The 18,523-nt window shown below is 44.7% G+C and overlaps 1 protein-coding gene across 1 annotated transcript in view; it reads right to left on the bottom strand.

The window, feature by feature from the left end:
- The window catches only part of gpat2 (glycerol-3-phosphate acyltransferase 2, mitochondrial), a 174,329-nt gene that overhangs the window by 142,838 nt on the left and 12,968 nt on the right, over positions 1-18,523 (bottom strand). Inside the window, exons 6-8 of the mRNA XM_034170671.1 lie at positions 13,725-13,830; positions 3,364-3,497; positions 1,963-2,062 (exon numbers count right to left, since the gene is read on the bottom strand). Coding sequence (XP_034026562.1) covers positions 1,963-2,062; positions 3,364-3,497; positions 13,725-13,830 — 340 coding nt within the window. The remainder of the gene's footprint in view (positions 1-1,962; positions 2,063-3,363; positions 3,498-13,724; positions 13,831-18,523) is intronic.

Below are 18,523 nucleotides of genomic sequence, written 5' to 3'. Positions count from 1 at the left end.
GGGAGACCTGGGCAATTATAAACTTTCCAATTCACCTAACCTGCATGTCTTTAAATGTGAGAGGAAACCGGAGCACCTGGAGAAACCCCCCGCAAACATGGGGAGAACATGCAAACTCCACACAGAAAGGCAACAGGTGGAAATCAAACCCATTACCTTCTTTCTGTGAGGCAACAGTTCTAACCACTAAGCCACCATACTAATTAAGTCTGATCAAGTCATTGACTGTTTTGTAAGTAGCAATGAATGATTGTTCAACAGTATAGTTATTGTTAGCAGCTATATATCTGGGCTGAGGAAAAAATCTGTATTGCTGCTGTAAACGTATATGTAGCTATTTAATGTATTTAAATGGCTGTGAATTGCATTATACTATTTGTTTAACTTGCCTCATCTAACCTCATTGAGACAGTACAGATGAAATGAGTGCTAATTTGAAAAGTAGATTGTCTTTTCCATCTAAAGATAGAACATTAACCCAAATAGACTGACAGAAAGACAGATAGATGCCGTAGGTGATTTTGATACCCTTCTGGAAGTTCTTTATTTGAGAATAAGGATAAACTCTGGGAGATATTCATGATAAAAATAGAGCAATGGCCAATACCAGAGAGTACTAAGAGAAGTCCCAGGTGGATCTCATAAAGGATGTGAGCACACACCACTGGCATAATTAAAATCAAATTACAAAATACATTACAGAACATTGTGTGGGCATAAACCTAAGCACAGCTAATGCGTAATCTTATCACTCTGGCTCCATTCCCTCATTGCTTCATCTTTGTGATATAGTCCAAAGCAGCAATTTCTTTAGCAAAACTCAAGCTCTTTTGTACATTTGAGAATGAATAGGAAGTTAAGAATTAGAGAGCAGAAGGAGAAACAGGCTTTATTTTGACTGAAGAGCTGACTGTGGTAAGTCTGGTATGTATTCATTGCATGTACAGCAGCAATGAAAAGTGTGCTAAAAAAGTTGTGCTTATGCAAATCAATTTGATTTGAACTGAATACACTTATGTGACACCCAAAATACAAAATGGGCATCTTAGCTTCAGTGAAATTTTCTATAATGCTTTGGTCTCTATTAAAAAAAAAATCTTGCCTGCATAATCCATTACCTATACATTTCTGTGATTCATGACTATTGCTTCTTTTCCATACAGGTGAAGAAACAGTTTTACAAGCCACTCATGCAGTCCTCCAACTGCCATGTTGGATTAGTTTGTATTTGGATATATAAATGTGTGACAGGAGTGGGCCACACCATAAAATCTGATTTCAACTGATACCAAATAAAACTGGGCCAGAGTCACTGATATTGAGACAGATAGATTACTTTTATTATTAAACATGACATATGATCTTTCATGTAGGTTTAGAGCAGTGTCACGATTTACAGCCCTGTCCATAAGTATTTGGACAGTGGTTTGCGTGTGCAATTTTGCCTGTGCTTGTAGTGTAGACTTTTAGCTTAAATTTAAAAGGTTTAACAAAAAATACAGAATTAATCATTTAAGAATTATAGTTATTTTTAAACAGATTTTTGGAGGCTGTAAGCAATTAGACAATTAGTTTAATAGCAAACTAAAGCAAAGAAGGATTTTCACACAACAAAACAGGTCAAATCTAGATTTAGGTTTCCCATTTACCTTCTGGCAAACTTCAGCTGAAATTTAACATTTTATTTTCTTTGTACCATGAGGCAATGAAACTGTAAAGTGGTAATGCAACAGACAAAAGTTGCACTATGCAGTTTCTCCAGTCATAGCCACAGAAGCCTGTAACTCCTTCAGATGGAAAATTGCAATAATTGTGTTCCTCCTACTCAAATGCTTACTTCTGTAGCTATGCTGAAGTAACATAAATCTGGTTTCCCTTAAACTACCAAAATAATCAGAGATATTAAATGCATTCTACTCACTCTACCTCCCCACCACAAAACAACCAAAATGTGAGACTTACAGAAGCCATGACAGTTGAGTAAATGCTGTCCATCTCAGCATCCTCCTCTGTCAGTGCAGAGCGTGGCAGCAAGACCACGCCCACTTTCCTCAGGACTGACCTGGAATAAAGAATATTTAAAGGAAACGTATGGATGATACTGCATAATCAGCAGGCTAATACGAGGTCTGTTAGAAAAGTAATGGACCTTTTTATTTTTTGCAAAAACTATATGGATTTGAATCATGTGTGATTGCATTAGCCAAGCTTGAACCTTCGTGCGCATGCGTGAGTTTTTTCACACCTGTCGGTTGCTTCATTCGCCTGTGAGCACGCCTTGTGGGAGGAGTGGTCCAGCCCCCTCCTCGGATTTTCATTGTCAGGAAATTGGCTGATCGACTGCCGCTTTGCTTCATCAAAATTTTTTCAGAAAGTGTGAGAGACAGCCAAGTGGAAACCATTTGGAAAATTCAGATGGCTTTCGGTGAAGATCTTATGGGGATCACACAGATTAAGGGCAATTACAACTGGATTAAAGACTGCCCACAGCGGCGGATGGCGCGCAGCGCACCGAGCGGCGATCGACAGGCTCAAATGAGCAGATCATTTCCAAAGTGAACGCTTTGTTGATCCTGGACATCGTCTGACTACCAGAGAAATGGCAAGACAGCTGGACATAGCACTTTTTCAACACATTCCACTGTTACAGGAGTTTTTGTAATGGAAAGAGGAGCGGAGAAATTCGCCACGGAGCCGCTCATGGCGCGGGACGAAAGCACCTCCTTGTTGGTCTCACAGGACAAGCCCTAACATTCGCAGCTCTTGCACCATTCGGAAAATTCAGACGGCTTTCGGTGGCTTTTCAGTCGTGTGACTATCTGAGAAACTGTGGACGAGCTGGACATGCCACATGTCCTGTGAGGCTTCATCACGGCGTTGCTTTTTGTTCTGTGCCCTGCGCCTCCGTCCCGACGCGCGAATCCCCCTGTGATCCCCATAAGATCTTCACCGAAAGCCATCTGAATTTTCCAAATGGTTTCCACTTGGCTGTCTCTCACACTTTCTGAAAAAAATTTGATGAAGCAAAGCGGCAGTCGATCAGCCAATTTCCTGACAATGAAAATCCGACGAGGGGGCTGGACCACTCCTCCCACAAGGCGTGCTCACAGGTGACTGACGCAACCGACAGGCGTGAAAAAACTCACGCATGCGCACGAAGGTTCAAGCTTGGCTGATGCATCACACGATTCAAATCCATATAGTTTTTGCAAAAAATAAAAAGGTCCGTTACTTTTCTAACAGACCTCGTATCAGATGATACCTGCAGTGATGACGTGTCACTATCGCAGAAATAAGAATTCAGCATTTTGTTCAGCTCAGATTGAGCATTTACATTATTACAGTTTGTTTGCGTACACGTACCGGAGTAATGAGCTGCTAATCTGAAAAGGACAGAAGGTGTACGGGACTCTCAGGTTGTGACAGAAAAGAACCAGGGGGATGAGTGCACAGTCCATGATGCTCTGACGCACATGCACATAAACCAGCAGAGAGCCCTGAATTTAAGAAGACAGATTCATGGAAAAATTCGTCACACTGTAATTAATGAAAGCAACAACAGTTAAATGATGATCATGTTATGGATACTGCTCCTTTAAAACCATGCAGTGTCTCATTATCCCATGGCAGAAACCTAATGCATTTATGCATGTAGACATGGTAAAAAGGACCTGATAGATTTCAAACCAAGTAACAGAATGAGGAAGAAAATTGATTTAAAAGACTCACAACATGGCATGGTCGTTAGCATCAGATGGACTGGTTTGAGTGTTTCCATAACTACTAAGCTATTGAAATTTTTATCATTACCATGAACAAAAGACAAACTGCTTTGACCTGAGTACCCCATTGTAAACAGGGGACAAAGCATGTCTCAGACCCCCTCCCCGGTTAAGGCTGGGTTTCAACTGTTTCACATAGAATGCCTCTTTGACCCCTCTCTCAAACCATTTCTTCTCTCTGGCTAAGTTTTTAACTTCATTGTCCTCAAACGTGTGGTTATGTCTTTAAGGTGGAGATGAACTGCAGACTGAGGTACACTGGCGCCCTCTCTGCGGTGCTGGTATAGCCTTTTGTGTAAAGGTTGCTTAGTCTCACCTATGTAGTGTTTGTTGCAGTTTTCCTGACATCTGATAGAATAAACTACATTGCTCTGTTTGTAACTAGGGATCCTGTCCTTAGGGTGAACTAATTTCTGTCTTAAGGTGTTAACCGGTTTAAACTGGGATTTTGTGCTGCCTGAAGATCCTCTGTAGTTTTTCCCCTACTCCTGCTAAATAAGGGAGAGACACTCTTCTTCTTGTCTCCGTTTCCTGTCTATCTGGTCTCTTTGTTCTCTGGGACTTCTGCACTTTGTCCAGGGACCATCGTGGGTATCCACATACTGTGAGGGCTTTCCGGACAAGTTGTTGTTCTTTAGCCCTTCCCTCTGCAGTTGTGGGCACCTGTAGGGCTCTGTGCTGAAGAGTCGTGATCACCCCGAGCTTGTGTTCAAAGGGGTAGTTTGAGCCAAGATGAGATATTTGTCAGTGTGAGTGGGTTTTCTGTAAACCCCTGTCTGGAGCTGCCTGTTCTCTACATTCGTAACATCACAGTCCAAGAAGGCTAAATGGTTGTTTCTGGCATCCTCATGTGTGAACTTGATATTGGAGTCCACCGAGTTGATGTGTTCTGTAAAGTCCTCAACCTCCTGTTGCTTGATTTTAACCCATGTGTCATTGACATATCTGAACCAGTGACTAGGAGGGATGCCCGTGAAAGATGTCAAGGCTGTCTTCACTCGCTCCATGTACTGATTGGCCACAATGGGGGATACCGGAGACCCCATCGCACAACCATGGATCTGCCTGTAGTAATTCCCCCTAAACAGGAAATACGTGGTGTTGAGACAGATCTCTAAGAGTTGGCAGATGTGGTCTGGTGTGAGTTTGGTCCTTTCAAGTAGAGACACATCCTCCAGCAGTCTCTGCCTGACAGCTGAGACGGCCTCAGCGGTGGGGATGCAGGTGAACAACGATGCCACATCAAATGACACCATAGTTTCATCTGCCTCCAGGTGCAGGTCCTTGATCTTGTTCACAAAATCTTGCGTGTTCTCCACATAGTGGTCTGAGTTACCCACTAGAGGAGCCAAAATCCACTTGAGGTGCTTGGCCAAATTGTACGTGATGGAATCTGTGCTACATACAATAGGCCTGAATGGCACATCCTGTTTGTGGATTTTGGGCAGTCCATAGATGCATGGAGTGGCGCCCCCAGGGTACAGTCTGTAGTATGCCTGCCTGTCGATGAGTCTCTCTTTCTCCAGGTTTTGGAGGTAGCTAATGATTTTCTTCTTTTTGTCGCTCTTGGGGTCTCTCTTCAGACGTTCGTATGTATTGGAGTCACTGAGCAAGTTGTTGATCTTGGCCTCGTAGTCCGATGTTTCAGGACCACCGTGCATCTGCCTTTATCCGCTGGCAGGATGATGATACTTTGGTCCTTCTGCAGTCCTTCACTGGTTCAGATATGTCGATGACACATGGGTTAAAATCAAGCAACAGGAGGTTGAGGACTTTACAGAACACATCAACTCGGTGGACTCCAATATCAAGTTCACACATGAGGATGCCAGAAACAACCATTTAGCCTTCTTGGACTGTGATGTTACGATTGGAGAGAACAGGCAGCTTCAGACAGGGGTTTACAGAAAACCCACTCACACTGACAAATATCTGCTCTTTGGCTCAAACCACCCCCTTGAACACAAGCTCGGGGTGATCAGTACTCTTCAACACAGAGTCCTACAGGTGCCCACAACTGCAAAGGGAAGGGCTAAAGAACAACAACTTGTCCGGAAAGCCGTCACGGTATGTGGGTACCCACGATGGTCCCTGGACAAAGTGCAGAAGTTCCAGAGAACAAAGAGACCAGATAGACAGGAAACGGACACAAGAAGAAGAGGAGTGTCTCTCCCTTATTTAGCAGGAGTAGCGGAAAAACTACAGAGGATCTTCAGACAGCACAAAATCCCAGTTTACTTTAAACCGGTTAACACCTTGAGACAGAAATTAGTTCACCCTAAGGACAGGATCCCTTGTTATGTGAAACAGTTGAAACCCAGCCTTAACCAGGGAGGGGGTCTGAGACACGCTTTGTCCCCTGTTTACAATGGAGTACTAAGGTCTTTTGTTCATGGTAATGAGTCACTCACGTCATCAGGAGAGTCGTCAAGGGAGCCATCAGGAGAGGCGTCCGTCGCATCATTAGGAGGAACAGCTGCCCTGTCATTAGGAGGGTGCTAACTAGAGCACAACAGTTGCTAATTAGAGCTATTGTTTAGTCACTAGCCTATAGGAGTCTGCCTCTCGGTAGGAGGGGTCTGGTTAGGTTTAAAACTCCAGCTTTTGTGGCTTCTGTTTATTCTTCTCTACAAGAGTCAAGACAGAAGTCAGAGTACCAGAGCAAGAATTTTAGCTGAGGAAGCTTCTGCGATTTGAAGCGAAACATCCTTGCGTCAAGCAACCCAGTCCAGTCGAAGATTCAAGCTTCTCTACTATGGAAACCACCTGGACAACTGAGAGCCTACACAGAAACATGCTCCTGACCGTCTTGTCCTCTACAGTGTATGGACAAGTTTTGAATTATGGTTTTGAATACAGAATAGACTGTGCAGGTAACAACATGGAGTTAGATAATGCCAACAAATGACCAGCTACCAGCACAACACAGATCCCAATGAACACTGAACAAACAAAAGGTCTTATCTGCTGAAGGCTGCCAAGTTAAATGGGAATCTGGTCAACATAGACATGGCATTGAAAAACAGACAACTAGTTTTGGAGAGCAAAACAGACCCCAAGCTGGCTTTCATCCTACTGGACAGGTAAGCTAACCTAAGTGAAAAGCATGAATATCGTGTGTTTTTATGTTTTTGTCATCACAAGTTCTGCAAAATTAGCTTGCCTGCTAATCAGACAGCCAGTGAAATTGTGAGTACAAAGGGGTGACCCCATCTTAAAGAACAGATCAGACAATTTTAGTCCACAATTCTTTATTCAGTAACAGTTAAACAGTCCAAGGTTATTCAGAGATAGACCGTTAATACTGAGATGCTGCTACCCAAACAAGTTGCTGGACATCATGTCCAGCCTGGACACAGGTACTGAGGACTGTACAGCACAGTGGGCGGAGCCTCGGCCTTCAAGTTACCCATGGTATTCATCAGAGATATGTTCTGGTTCCTACTGTGTTCAGTCCCTGCATGGACCAGGTGTGAACTTTGCAGACTCAATGGATACCCTGACTCCAGTGCTTGAATTACAGTGTCTGGGTTTGTGATTGTTTTGGATCCAGACTAAGATCCAGGCTTTCAGTGACTTCCAGTGAAAGTGTTGAACTTGTAGAGACCTTCACTTATCTCAGAAGTGACATACATGTCTCTCGGTACTTGTCGTCGACATCCAGAGATGCCTGGAAAGAATTTATGGGGTCACGAGGTCAAAGGTCAGAGGTCTTTGGCGATGCTAATGTCTTTGCAGGCAAACAGATGTCCAAGTCTTTAGGGTCCTGGTGCTTCCCATCAGACTGTATGGTCATTAGTCATGGACTCTAATTAGTGACCTAAGGTGACACATGGCTGTCTCTGGTACGTACCAGGTCTCTGTAGAGGATCTTTGAGTATCACTGGAATGACTGTGTCAAAGGAGAGGTTACTTAGAGACATTGTGAGGAAACATCAGCTTAGGCATTTTGTCTGTGTGGTGTGTTTTCTGGTCATGATCCAGAGAAACGCAGTTAGGAGGTGATGGTCGAGTGGTTAAGCAGTGGGCTTGAGACCAAAGAATCCTGGGTTCAAACCCCCGTTTGGCCGGAAAATCACTAAGGGCCCTTGGGTAAGGTCTTTATTCCCATAGCTTGTCGTGGTGTGTAGTGAGCGCCTTTCATGGCAGCACCCTGACATCGGTGTGCGAGTGTGTGTGTGTATGTGTGTGTGTGAATGGGTGAATGTGAAGCATCACTGTAATGCGCTTTGAGCTTCTGAAATAGATGGGAAAAGCACTATATAAATACAGTCCATTTACTATGATCCAGCATGCAGGTGCTCCAGTGTTGAGGACCCCAGTGGCTGGTGAAGGTCAAGGACACGCTAAAGTTTCACCTGGCTACAGCAGAGAGATTGTTACTTTGACAGGTGGTGATGAACCAGTGGTCTATCTAGGTGGTTGCCATCCAGGATCCAAGACAATTCTGTGTTGTGGTGGATGCTAGTTAGCATGCTAACATCTCCGTACGATGTCTTGCATATCACTTCGGAGGTGTTATCTGGTTTAGATTTAGAGGTGTTTATATCTCATCAATTTTTACAAAATATCAAATGCAGCTGTTTCGGAACATTTTCCTCCATCTTGGCTTATTTTATTTGATTGAGCAGCCAGTTGACGTCACACTGGCTTTTTTATTCGGACTGCCAGTCACCATGTCACGTCACTCAGCTTTCATATGAAAATAGGATTCTCATCTACTTTGGCCCCATCTAGCTGGCTGCATAACAACAGGTGTCTCTTGTCACTGCAAAGTGCCTACTCTGATTGAAATGAATGGCAAGTCGGCCCTTTACCTGTAGCTTGTAACTATTGAGGCTGTAAAGTAAGAGATGGCGTGGATGCTTAATAACATCCGTGCAGATTGGAATGCTAGCCATGTTAGTGATAACTGAGGTGCTGAGAGGTGTTGCAGCTGTAATGAATATCTGGGGATGTGCTGCACAGATGGTTGAGACACTGAAGGGTGCCATTTACACTGAGGCGTCGCTAAGAGCAGCAAAAGAAAGTTGGTGCTAAAGGCTGCAGAAACGATAGAGGCCCTGCTGAAGGTGGCAATTACGTCCTAAAGCCTAGGTTACACAGAGACGGTTTTGTCGGCGGGTCGTACGCAGACCGACGTTCGCGGTAGTTCCGGCTGTTTTCACGGTTGAAATGGGCGGAGCATTTCGCCAGCGTCTTGCCCGCTGTACCAGCCACAAATACATGGATAAAACGCCACTAAATCCGTCGAATAACGTGGCGTTTTGATGCCGTAGCATCCGGCACACGTCAGGCAACGGGGGTTAATACCCAGTTCTATCCCTTACAATTGCAGGTTAAGACGCGGGTGAGAACGGCGGTATTCTGCAGCCGCCGATAATGCCCTGTGTACCACTGGTTGTTACCCAGGTTTTAACAGGCAAACAGGGAAAATCCCGCGTCACGCCAGGATCATTGGAATATTGGGCACCGCCCCCAGAGTATCCTGTATAATGAGCTGGTTCTACACACATTTTCATCATTCTGGAGTTGCTAGCGTAGCTGTAGAAGGAGCACCATGGACTTCAACTTCGACATGGACATGCCCATGGACATAGATGAAGCTGAGGCCTTGCATGAGGCAACAGGCACCATGCTGGAACTTGGTCGAGGTGTACTCCACATCGTACAATTATACAGAGAGCTAATAAATCAGCATCAGCTGGATAGGCAGGCAGCAGCTGAGGAGAGGAGGAGGACAAGGAGAAGGCAGAGGAGATGGTAGGTCAAAACTTGGCTGGCACGAAGGGTGGACCAGGGACATTATGACAATTTGATGAAGGAGCTTGAGCTGGAGGATACTGCGGCATTCAAGAACTTTATGAGAATGGAGCCTGCAATGTTCCACGAGATTCTGCAGAGGATCACACCTAGGATAGAGAAGCAAGACACCTGGAGGAAAGCACTGGAACCTGGAGTCAAATTGGCTGTCACCATCCGCTTCCTGGCAACAGGCGACTCGTACAAGTCCTTGATGTAGAACTTTCGAGTGCACGCCTCCACCAACTGCAAATTCATCCAGCCAGTCTGTGAGGCCATCATAGCTGAGTATAGCAGCGAACTGGTGTCTTGTCCTCTAGGCTGGACTATTGTAATTCATTATTATCAGGTTGTCCTAAAAGTTCCCTAAAAAGCCTTCAGCTAATTCAAAATGCTGCAGCTAGAGTACTAACGGGGACTAGAAGGAGAGAGCATATCTCACCCATATTGGCCTCTCTTCATTGGCTTCCTGTTAATTCTAGAATAGAATTTAAAATTCTTCTTCTTACTTATAAGGTTTTGAATAATCAGGTCCCATCTTATCTTAGGGACCTCGTAGTACCATATCACCCCAATAGAGCGCTTCGCTCTCAGACTGCAGGCTTTTTTTTCCTTGAGAATGTTGTGTAATTTTTGCAATTTAGTTTACACATGTTATCTGGTGATGTTAATGTGTAAATAAAGTATATAAATACAGTATGTTCAATGTACATTTCATACAGCTGTGTGTGTGTGTGTGTGTGTGTGAGAGAGAGAGAGAGAGAGAGAGTTTGTGTGTGTGTGTGTGTGTGTGTGTGAGATGGGGATGACACTTTTCGCAGTATTTCACTGGGCATGACAGCATTTCAGAATGTTTTTCCCTCTACTTTTTCACTTGGGATGACACTTTTTCATCAATAATTTTTGTCACAATCTCTTAACATTGATTACTACATATACTTTAATAAGTTTTCAAAAATATTTTAATAAATAATCAAGAAAAAAGCAATTACATATAACATAAATAGCCCATAACCCCCCCCCCCCCCAAAAAAAAAAACAGCAATCACAATTTACAAACAATAACAATGAACAAATGACAAAAGTGTAGAAATGTCACTGGGAAGTGGAACTGAGATTCAGCCCCTTGCCGATATCCTTCAACATGTTTTCCACGCCGGAGGTGGAAAACTCAGGAATGTCAAGGCTGTCATTCTACGCGCTGGTGGATGCAGCCGACTGGTTCGATGTGCCGGGCTGGGGCTGGGACAGTGTGGGCCGGTGTGTAGACGCCACATTGTGGAGGGTATGGTACTGGGAGTGGTGCTGCTGGCCGTGGGTGGGTGGTGGTCCGGCGTTCCAATAGCCCTTGTAAGGGCTGGAGTACCTGTATGTTGGGCCCCCTTGACTCGCGTAGTACTGCGGGTACGGGTGTGGTGCAGTGAGTGGGGGGTGGGGTGCTATGGGTGACGCCGGTGGTGCTGGCTGTGGAAGCTGCTGCATCGCCTGCCACCTGCGGAACTTGTGCAGCTCAGCATTCACCACCGCCTCCAAATCCAGGAACTGTATGTCGTCCATGGTTAAGGACTGCTCGTACCAGGACTTGAAGATGGCCCACCTCATCCGCGACCTTTGGTCCACTGGGTTCTGGGGTCCAACTCGGGCATGGGCAGCCTTCAGGGACTCCATTCTGCCCATCATGTGGTCAGTCAGCTGTAATAACACAACGAGAAAGTAATATTAGTATAATATAGAGATTTGTGTGTGTTTGTGAGAGAGAGAGAGAGAGAGAGAGAGAGAGAGAGAGAGAGAGAGAGAGAGAGAGAGAGAGAGAGAGAGAGTGTGTTGGTGTTTGTTTTGTGTGTGTGTGTTTGTTTTTGTGTGTGTTTTTGTTTGTGTGTGTTTGTTTTTGTGTGTGTGTGTGTGTGTGTGTGAGTGAAAGATGTGTGTGTGTCCACAAAGGGAAAGTGGAAAATGCATTATCGAATTGAAAATGCAACAAGCGGAAACCCAGGTGGCAAGTGGAGGAAGGAAATGAAGGAATGTTTGATACTTACTTTGCCCAGTAGCTCCTCAGTGTCCGACACCCTCTTCCTTGACTTGAAGGGCCCTCCCTTGCTGGTCCTCTTTGGGGTGGATGCATCCGACACCTCGTCGTCTTGGAAGACCTGCAATGGTGCAGACTCATCATCGCTGTGATGGGCGAAGGTGGGGCGGCGCGCTTCCTGGAGGTCGAGCCAGAAGCAGAGGGTAAATCCTGCAACAGAAGACCAATTGGCATGTAAAAGCTGCAACAACATAGTAATAACATATGGCAGATGTACAAGGCAAATTTGTCGCAAATATTTACCCCAACCTTCCTCCCTTGGCGTTTGATCTGCTTCCCACAGCAGCTGAAGTTCCTCAATATCCATGCCTCCTTCTCCTTGACAGCTTTCCTTTGGGCGCCGGAGGGAGGGGGCTTGGACAGCTTCCCAAATGCTGTCCTCATGGACTCAAGCCAGGTCTTCAGCTGCTGGGCCGTGCAGGTGGTGGCGAGGGTCCCGGCGAGGTCTCCCAGCATGCGACCTTTCTGCTGGGTGTCCCTGTTTAACAGAAATCAGAAAATGCATTACTGAAAAGTGAAAGTGCAGTGGAGAGACATGATAGTAACAAGATATGAAAAATATGCTGAAATGTGCTCAGACACTCACTTGTAGTCTTTGTGGGCTTTGTCCCAGAACACGGGATGGCTGTTGAAGAAGTCTGCAACCAACTGTTCGTCCTCCTTCATCAGCTGCAGTTTCTCCTTCTTGGCCCGGACGTGGACTTCCTCCCCAGCAGGCTGCTCTGTGGATTCACCTGGCTTTACAGCAGGAGCAGCTGGAGCAGCAGGAATACAGGCCTCTGGAGGGGGAGGGAGATCATCCACAGCCTCTTCCTCCCTTTCCACCTCCTCAACATGTTGCTCCACTGCTTGTGAAACAAACCTCTTGGTTCCCTTCTTCAACTCCTTGCCGCTGCAAACTTTCTTTGGAGCCATCTCAGAAAAAATCAATTGGAGCCTCGTTCTCTGCAAATTTATCTGTAGCGTCGGTCTTTTTTCTGCCTAAAAAAACTGGAGCGTCGTTTTTTCTCTGCCGAAATATCTGTAGCGTCGTTCTTTTCTCGGTCTAAATAACTGGGACCTCGTTCTTTCCTCTGCAAAAATATATCTGGAGCGTTGTTTATCGATGCAAAAATACCTGGAGCGTCGTCCTTCTTCCGTCTTCTTCAGCGCGCTTCCGTTTATATACTGACCGCCGCCTGGCGAACCGGGGGGGTGGCGTTTAGAACGGCGTAATGTCCGCTAGCGCTGCTGTTTGGTCTGGCTGTGTCGCCGGCTGAAACACCGTTGTGTACACCGATGTGGGCTCTATCACCGTTTTATACGCCGTTGGTTAGGGATACACCGCCGGCCGCCGATAACGGCGGTTGAAACTGCGGAACTACAGGAAGGGGCAGGATGAAACGGCGATTAAAAAGTATCAAACGCCGTTGTTCGCGTTGTCTCCGTCGTCACGCCAATTCTCCGGGAGCACTCCCGGAATTATTCGACATGTTGTATAATTTTTTCGACGATTCCTGGTGAAGCCAGAACCAAATCACGCCCCTGTGCGCCAGCGTTAACAACGGCGTTTGATCGCTAAAACGGCCCGCAGGGGCCAAAATCTCTGCCGGGACGCTTCCGGGAGAGCTTATCGTCTATGTGTAAACGGGGCTTAAGTGTGAAAGGCGGCAGAGGAGACTGAGATGTTGGCACTTCAGGAAACTCTGGAGAGGATGCAGTTACTGCATCTGCAGGTCCCAATCTGACCACTGAAGCTTGAAGCACTCCTGCCCGGGCAGAAGGTCAGCCCACCAGCCTGACTAAATAAATCATTTTTTTTTCAGAATATGCTGTTTTAATTTTAAAAGGTGTTGTAATAGATGTGAAGAAACAGTATAACTCTGTACACTTTCACAGTACAGAGAAGTACAACCTTACTTTGCATCCTCAATTGCATCACACCAAAAAAAAAAAAAAAATCACAAGTGATGCTTCCTGAAAAGATAGCCTTAATCTTCTAGGAAATGCTGACACTGTATGGGGTTGCATATATGAGCATTGTTTTGTGTATGAGTGAGTCAGTATGTGGTCACCTGTACCTCTTTTGAGGCACTGTGCAGCGCTGACAAATGGCTGAGGTTAACTTGAATACTTCCAAGTATGGAGGAAAATATCTTCAGCATTACCCAGCCCATGAACCTAGACAGGAGTGGATAGTAGGTGACGACAGAACAGAAGAATGAAAGACAAAATATAATTAATGGAATGACAGAGGAGAACCTTACAGTGGAAAGAAGCTAGGAATGTCCTGGTGACCTGGTCAGTTTTTTTTTTTTCCAATTCCATGCCAATCTAAATCATTTTCCTAGATGTTGCACTTGCACAGATCACACTGCAAGCACTAAGCCATCAATTCCGACAGTATTGCATTAATAAGATTAATGCTGCATACACATCGATGGAAGAAAAACTCTCATTGGGGATTATAGCAGAATTCCTGTAGGTGATGGCATGAGGCACAGTCATTTTTCAATGCTAACAACACATACAATAATTTACTTAATTGAAAGCTACATGCTGGAGGGACTACGTCTCTCAGCTGGCTTGGGAACGCCTTGGGGTTCCCCCGGAGGAGCTGGGGGAGGTGTGGGTGGATCGGGAGGTCTGGGCGGCTTTGCTTGAGCTGCTGCCCCCGCGACCCGACTCCAGATAAAGCGGAAGAAAATGGATGGATGGATGAATGAAAGCTACAGAGTTTTTGCATTTTGCACAACTTTATAATTAAAACAGGAAGCATTTGCTCTGATGACAGCTGATTCCTCCCTGTAATGCCACACAAATTATTCACCTTTAACCTGTTTAAAATCGAGTGACTCTCTGCACTTAAATTATATCTCTTGCAGTCTGTTTGTCCTCCTTGTTAAAGATAATAAAAGATTATTAACTGAGCAAGTGAGGTTAATAATTTATTTACTATATGGGCATTATATATGAAGAGTTCAGATGCAAAACCCAGTATTTTTTTTAAATGGAGAAAAATGCAGTTGAAAATGGAGATTTAAAGGAAACCATATTTGGAAATGCACAGACTTTCATCAATAAAATGAAAACAGCTTGTTCAAATTCTTTCTTATTTTGCACACTGATGGTCCCCTTGACAGCCAAATACATGTCGGCTTCAACTAAAAATTTATGGTTTTGGACATACTGGGTTTTTCATCTGAACTCTTCATATATAAACATGCAAACTTACGGTATCACCGGAATATGAAAGCTGCTTTGGGTCGTAGTCAGACCTGTTCGCTTTCTTCACCTCCGTGAGGAACTTGCTTAAAAGGTGGTCAGGACAGCATGTAAGCTTTCAATCTGTGTGTTTTTTTTATGCTGTTTAGATATTTATGGAGTATGTCCATGTCTGACTTGGTTTTTCTAATTGTGTATTTAGCTTTCTGGTTTGTAACAAATGTGATACTCGATCTGGACCGACTGTCATGGTCACAGTCTGATATGGGAAAATATCAGACTGGAAATAAGCCAATCAGAGCTCGCATAGCGTCATAGCCATATAATAAGATAGCATCCAATTTGTCCTTGTCCCTGTGGCAAGTGGCAAAAGATGAAAATCTTTAACTTTTGATGGCATGTGTCATTGCTGTGCACAGCTGCTGTGGTCATAGCCACAGGTGGAGAATTTGTTTCTGTCGACGTTTCACTGAAACAATGTGCAGCAAGGTGAAGTCCGGATTGGAAAGATGTTTCCGCTAGCTTGGCTAACGAGGAATTCCCCTTTGGCTGACCTCACCGACATATGAGCTAAATATTGCTTTATTTAATTTTTGTTCTCTGTATCTGCAAGAAATATATGCATTTTATATCTGTTTTTAAATAAATTTTTGCATTAATATGCACAACATCTTGTCATTTTGAAACTTTTTGGAGTGTAAAACCATGCAGCAACCAACCAGCAAGTTGTTGCTTTGAGATGTGTGTGATTTACAATGTGATCAATGTGCGATCACTCCAACACTGGAAACAATGTGACACCTGCCAGTTGAAACCATGGACAATGAATGTTGTCAGTCTCAGTATATAGGCACTCTAGGTCTGATTTACAGGTGGGTGAACTGGGACAATGCAAATGAAACATCTGGTCCTAAAACACAGACAGTCTGAAGTACGAGGTCTATTAGAAAAGTATCCGACCTTATTATTTTTTTCAAAAACCATATGGATTTGAATCACGTGTGATTGCATCAGCCAAGCTTGAACCTTAGTGCGCATGCCTGAGTTTTTTCACGCCTGTCGGTTGCGTCATTCGCCTGTGAGCAGGCTTTGAGTGAGGAGTGGTCCACCCCTCTCGTCGTTTTTTTCATTGTTTAGGAATGGCTCAGAGACTGCCGCTTTGCTTGACCAAAATTCTTTCAGAAACTGTGAGGGACATCAAAGTGGACACCATTTGAGAAATTCAGATGGTTTTTGGTGAAAATTTTATGGGCTTCAAAGAGATTATGGAGTGTTACTGTTGCTTTAAGGATGGCCCAGAGCGACTAGTGGTGCACCGCGCTCCGAAGCCGCCATCGACAGGCTGAGCGACCATTTCATTTCTAAACAGATGGCTGTATGGATCCATGACCATCGTGTGCAATTTCTCTGGTTATCACAAGAGCTGGACATCAACCATTTTCCGGCAGATTTCACTTTTAACAAGAGATTTTGTCATGGAAAGCCGAGCGGAGGCTTTGCGCGTCACGATGGATTCGCTACTGGAACGAGACAAAACCACCTCCGTTTTGGTCTCACAGGACAGCTTTGAGATGGCGTTCAGACAGCTGTCGGTGGTTTTTCCATCGAGTGATTATCCGAGAAATTGTGGATGTGCCTGGACATACCAGAACATGTCCTGTGAGGCTTCATCACGATGTTGCTTTTAGCCATGCAGCACCGCCGCGACGCGCGAAATTCCTCTGCACGTCTGTCTCAATGTGCCGAAAAAGTGCTGATGTCCACGTCTTTTCACAATTCCTGTGCTAGTCAGATGACATCCCGGATAAAACACAGCATCCAGCTTGGAAATGAACGGCACATTCCACTGTTACAGGAGTTTTTGTCATGGAAAGAGGAGAGGAGGCTTCGCGCGTCGCGGCGGTGCCGCATGGCGCAAAGCAACGCGTGATGAAGCCTCACAGGACATGTTCTGGCATGTCCAGGCACATACACAATTTCTCGGATAATCACTCGATGGAAAAACCACCGACAGCTGTCTGAACGCCATCTCAAAGCCATCCTGTGAGACCAAAACGGAGGTGGTTTTGTCTCGTTCCAGTAGCGAATCCATCGTGACGTGCGAAGCCTCCGCTCGGCTTTCCATGACAAAATCTCTTGTTAAAAGTGAAATCTGACGGAAAATGGTTGATGTCCAGCTCTTGTGATAACCAGAGAAATTGCACACGATGGTCACGGATCCATACAGCCATCCGTTTAGAAATGAAATGGTCGCTCAGCCTGTCGATGGCGGCTTCGGAGCGCAGCTCGCCACCAGTCGTTCTGGGCCATCCTTACAGCGACAGTAACACTCCGTAATCTCTTTGAAGCCCATAAAATTTTCACCAAAAACCATCTGAATTTCTCAAATGGTGTCCACTTTGATGTCCCTCACAGTTTCTGAAAAGATTTTGATCAAGCAAAGCGGCAGTCTCTGAAGCATTCCTAAACAATGAAAAAAACGACGAGAGGGGTGGACCACTCCTCACTCAAAGCCTGCTCACAGGCGAATGACGCAACCGACAGGCGTGAAAAAACTCAGGCATGCGCACGAAGGTTCAAGCTTGGCTGACGCAATCACACGTGATTCAAATCCATATGGTTTTTGAAAAAAATAATAAGGTCGGATACTTTTCTAATAGACCTCGTATACACACCTGGAATCATACCCTGGTCTATATAATTATACATTATTATTTATTATCTATTTATACATTACTGTACATACCCATCTCCTATTTGTCTACCTCACTCCTAATTGTACGTATTTGAGTGCATTTGGCATTTAATGCTTTTCTGCACTTCTGGTACCTGTATTCTGCACAATGACAAAGTTGAATCTAATCTATTCTAATTTTGTCAGTCCAACTCCTATTCCAGAGAACCACTTGGTCTGCAAAAAGCCAAGTGTTCTACAAAATATGTGTCTATGCATGCTGACAAGGAGGAGATATTAACTACAAAGCTAATATACAGTAGGCTGTCAATCACACACTAGATTTTTTTTGTGCCGTCTTGCGTGGCGTGATGCTATCTTATGGTCCAGTCACACGGCACACGATGATTCCTGAACTAAGGGAAAAAGTAAAAAACGTCACAATTTGTTGAGAAAAGGTGGACGAAAGAGCTTTTATCACAGAACAGTCTGTGAAACAAGAGCGCAAAAGGGACGAAAGAGGAACTTAACAAAACCAAAGCTCACAATCTCGACGCTTTAACGAAACGCGCCTGGAGCCACAGCTGGAGCAGAGTGTGTGTGTGTCTCTGCGTTCCAGGACTCGGCGCTGGGACGGAGCTCACAGCGCCTGATTCCTGGAGAAACTGCAAACAGAAGCTGTGAAAATCTGTGTGCACGTCGGTGGACCACCTGCTCTGGTTCCTCGTCCAGAACAAAAGAGGGATCATCTCCAACATTATCAGAATCCTCACTGTCTGTTGACACGCTGCGCACTCCGTCTTCCTCCAATAAAAAAAAAAAAAAAAAGTGCAGTGGTCACTGCTGTATCCCTGTATGATGTTCTAAGCCATATATATTGATTTATAACAGAAAACTGTCAAAAGGGAGAATAAATATAAATATAATTGTAAAGATGATTGACTATATCAGAGCAGTAAATTAATCAGTGCGTGT

Source organism: Thalassophryne amazonica, chromosome 5, assembly GCF_902500255.1.
Source record: "Thalassophryne amazonica chromosome 5, fThaAma1.1, whole genome shotgun sequence".
NCBI classification, from domain to species: domain Eukaryota; kingdom Metazoa; phylum Chordata; class Actinopteri; order Batrachoidiformes; family Batrachoididae; genus Thalassophryne; species Thalassophryne amazonica.
Note: the sequence above shows the minus strand (reverse complement) of the source record. Positions and strands in the feature narration are given on the sequence as shown.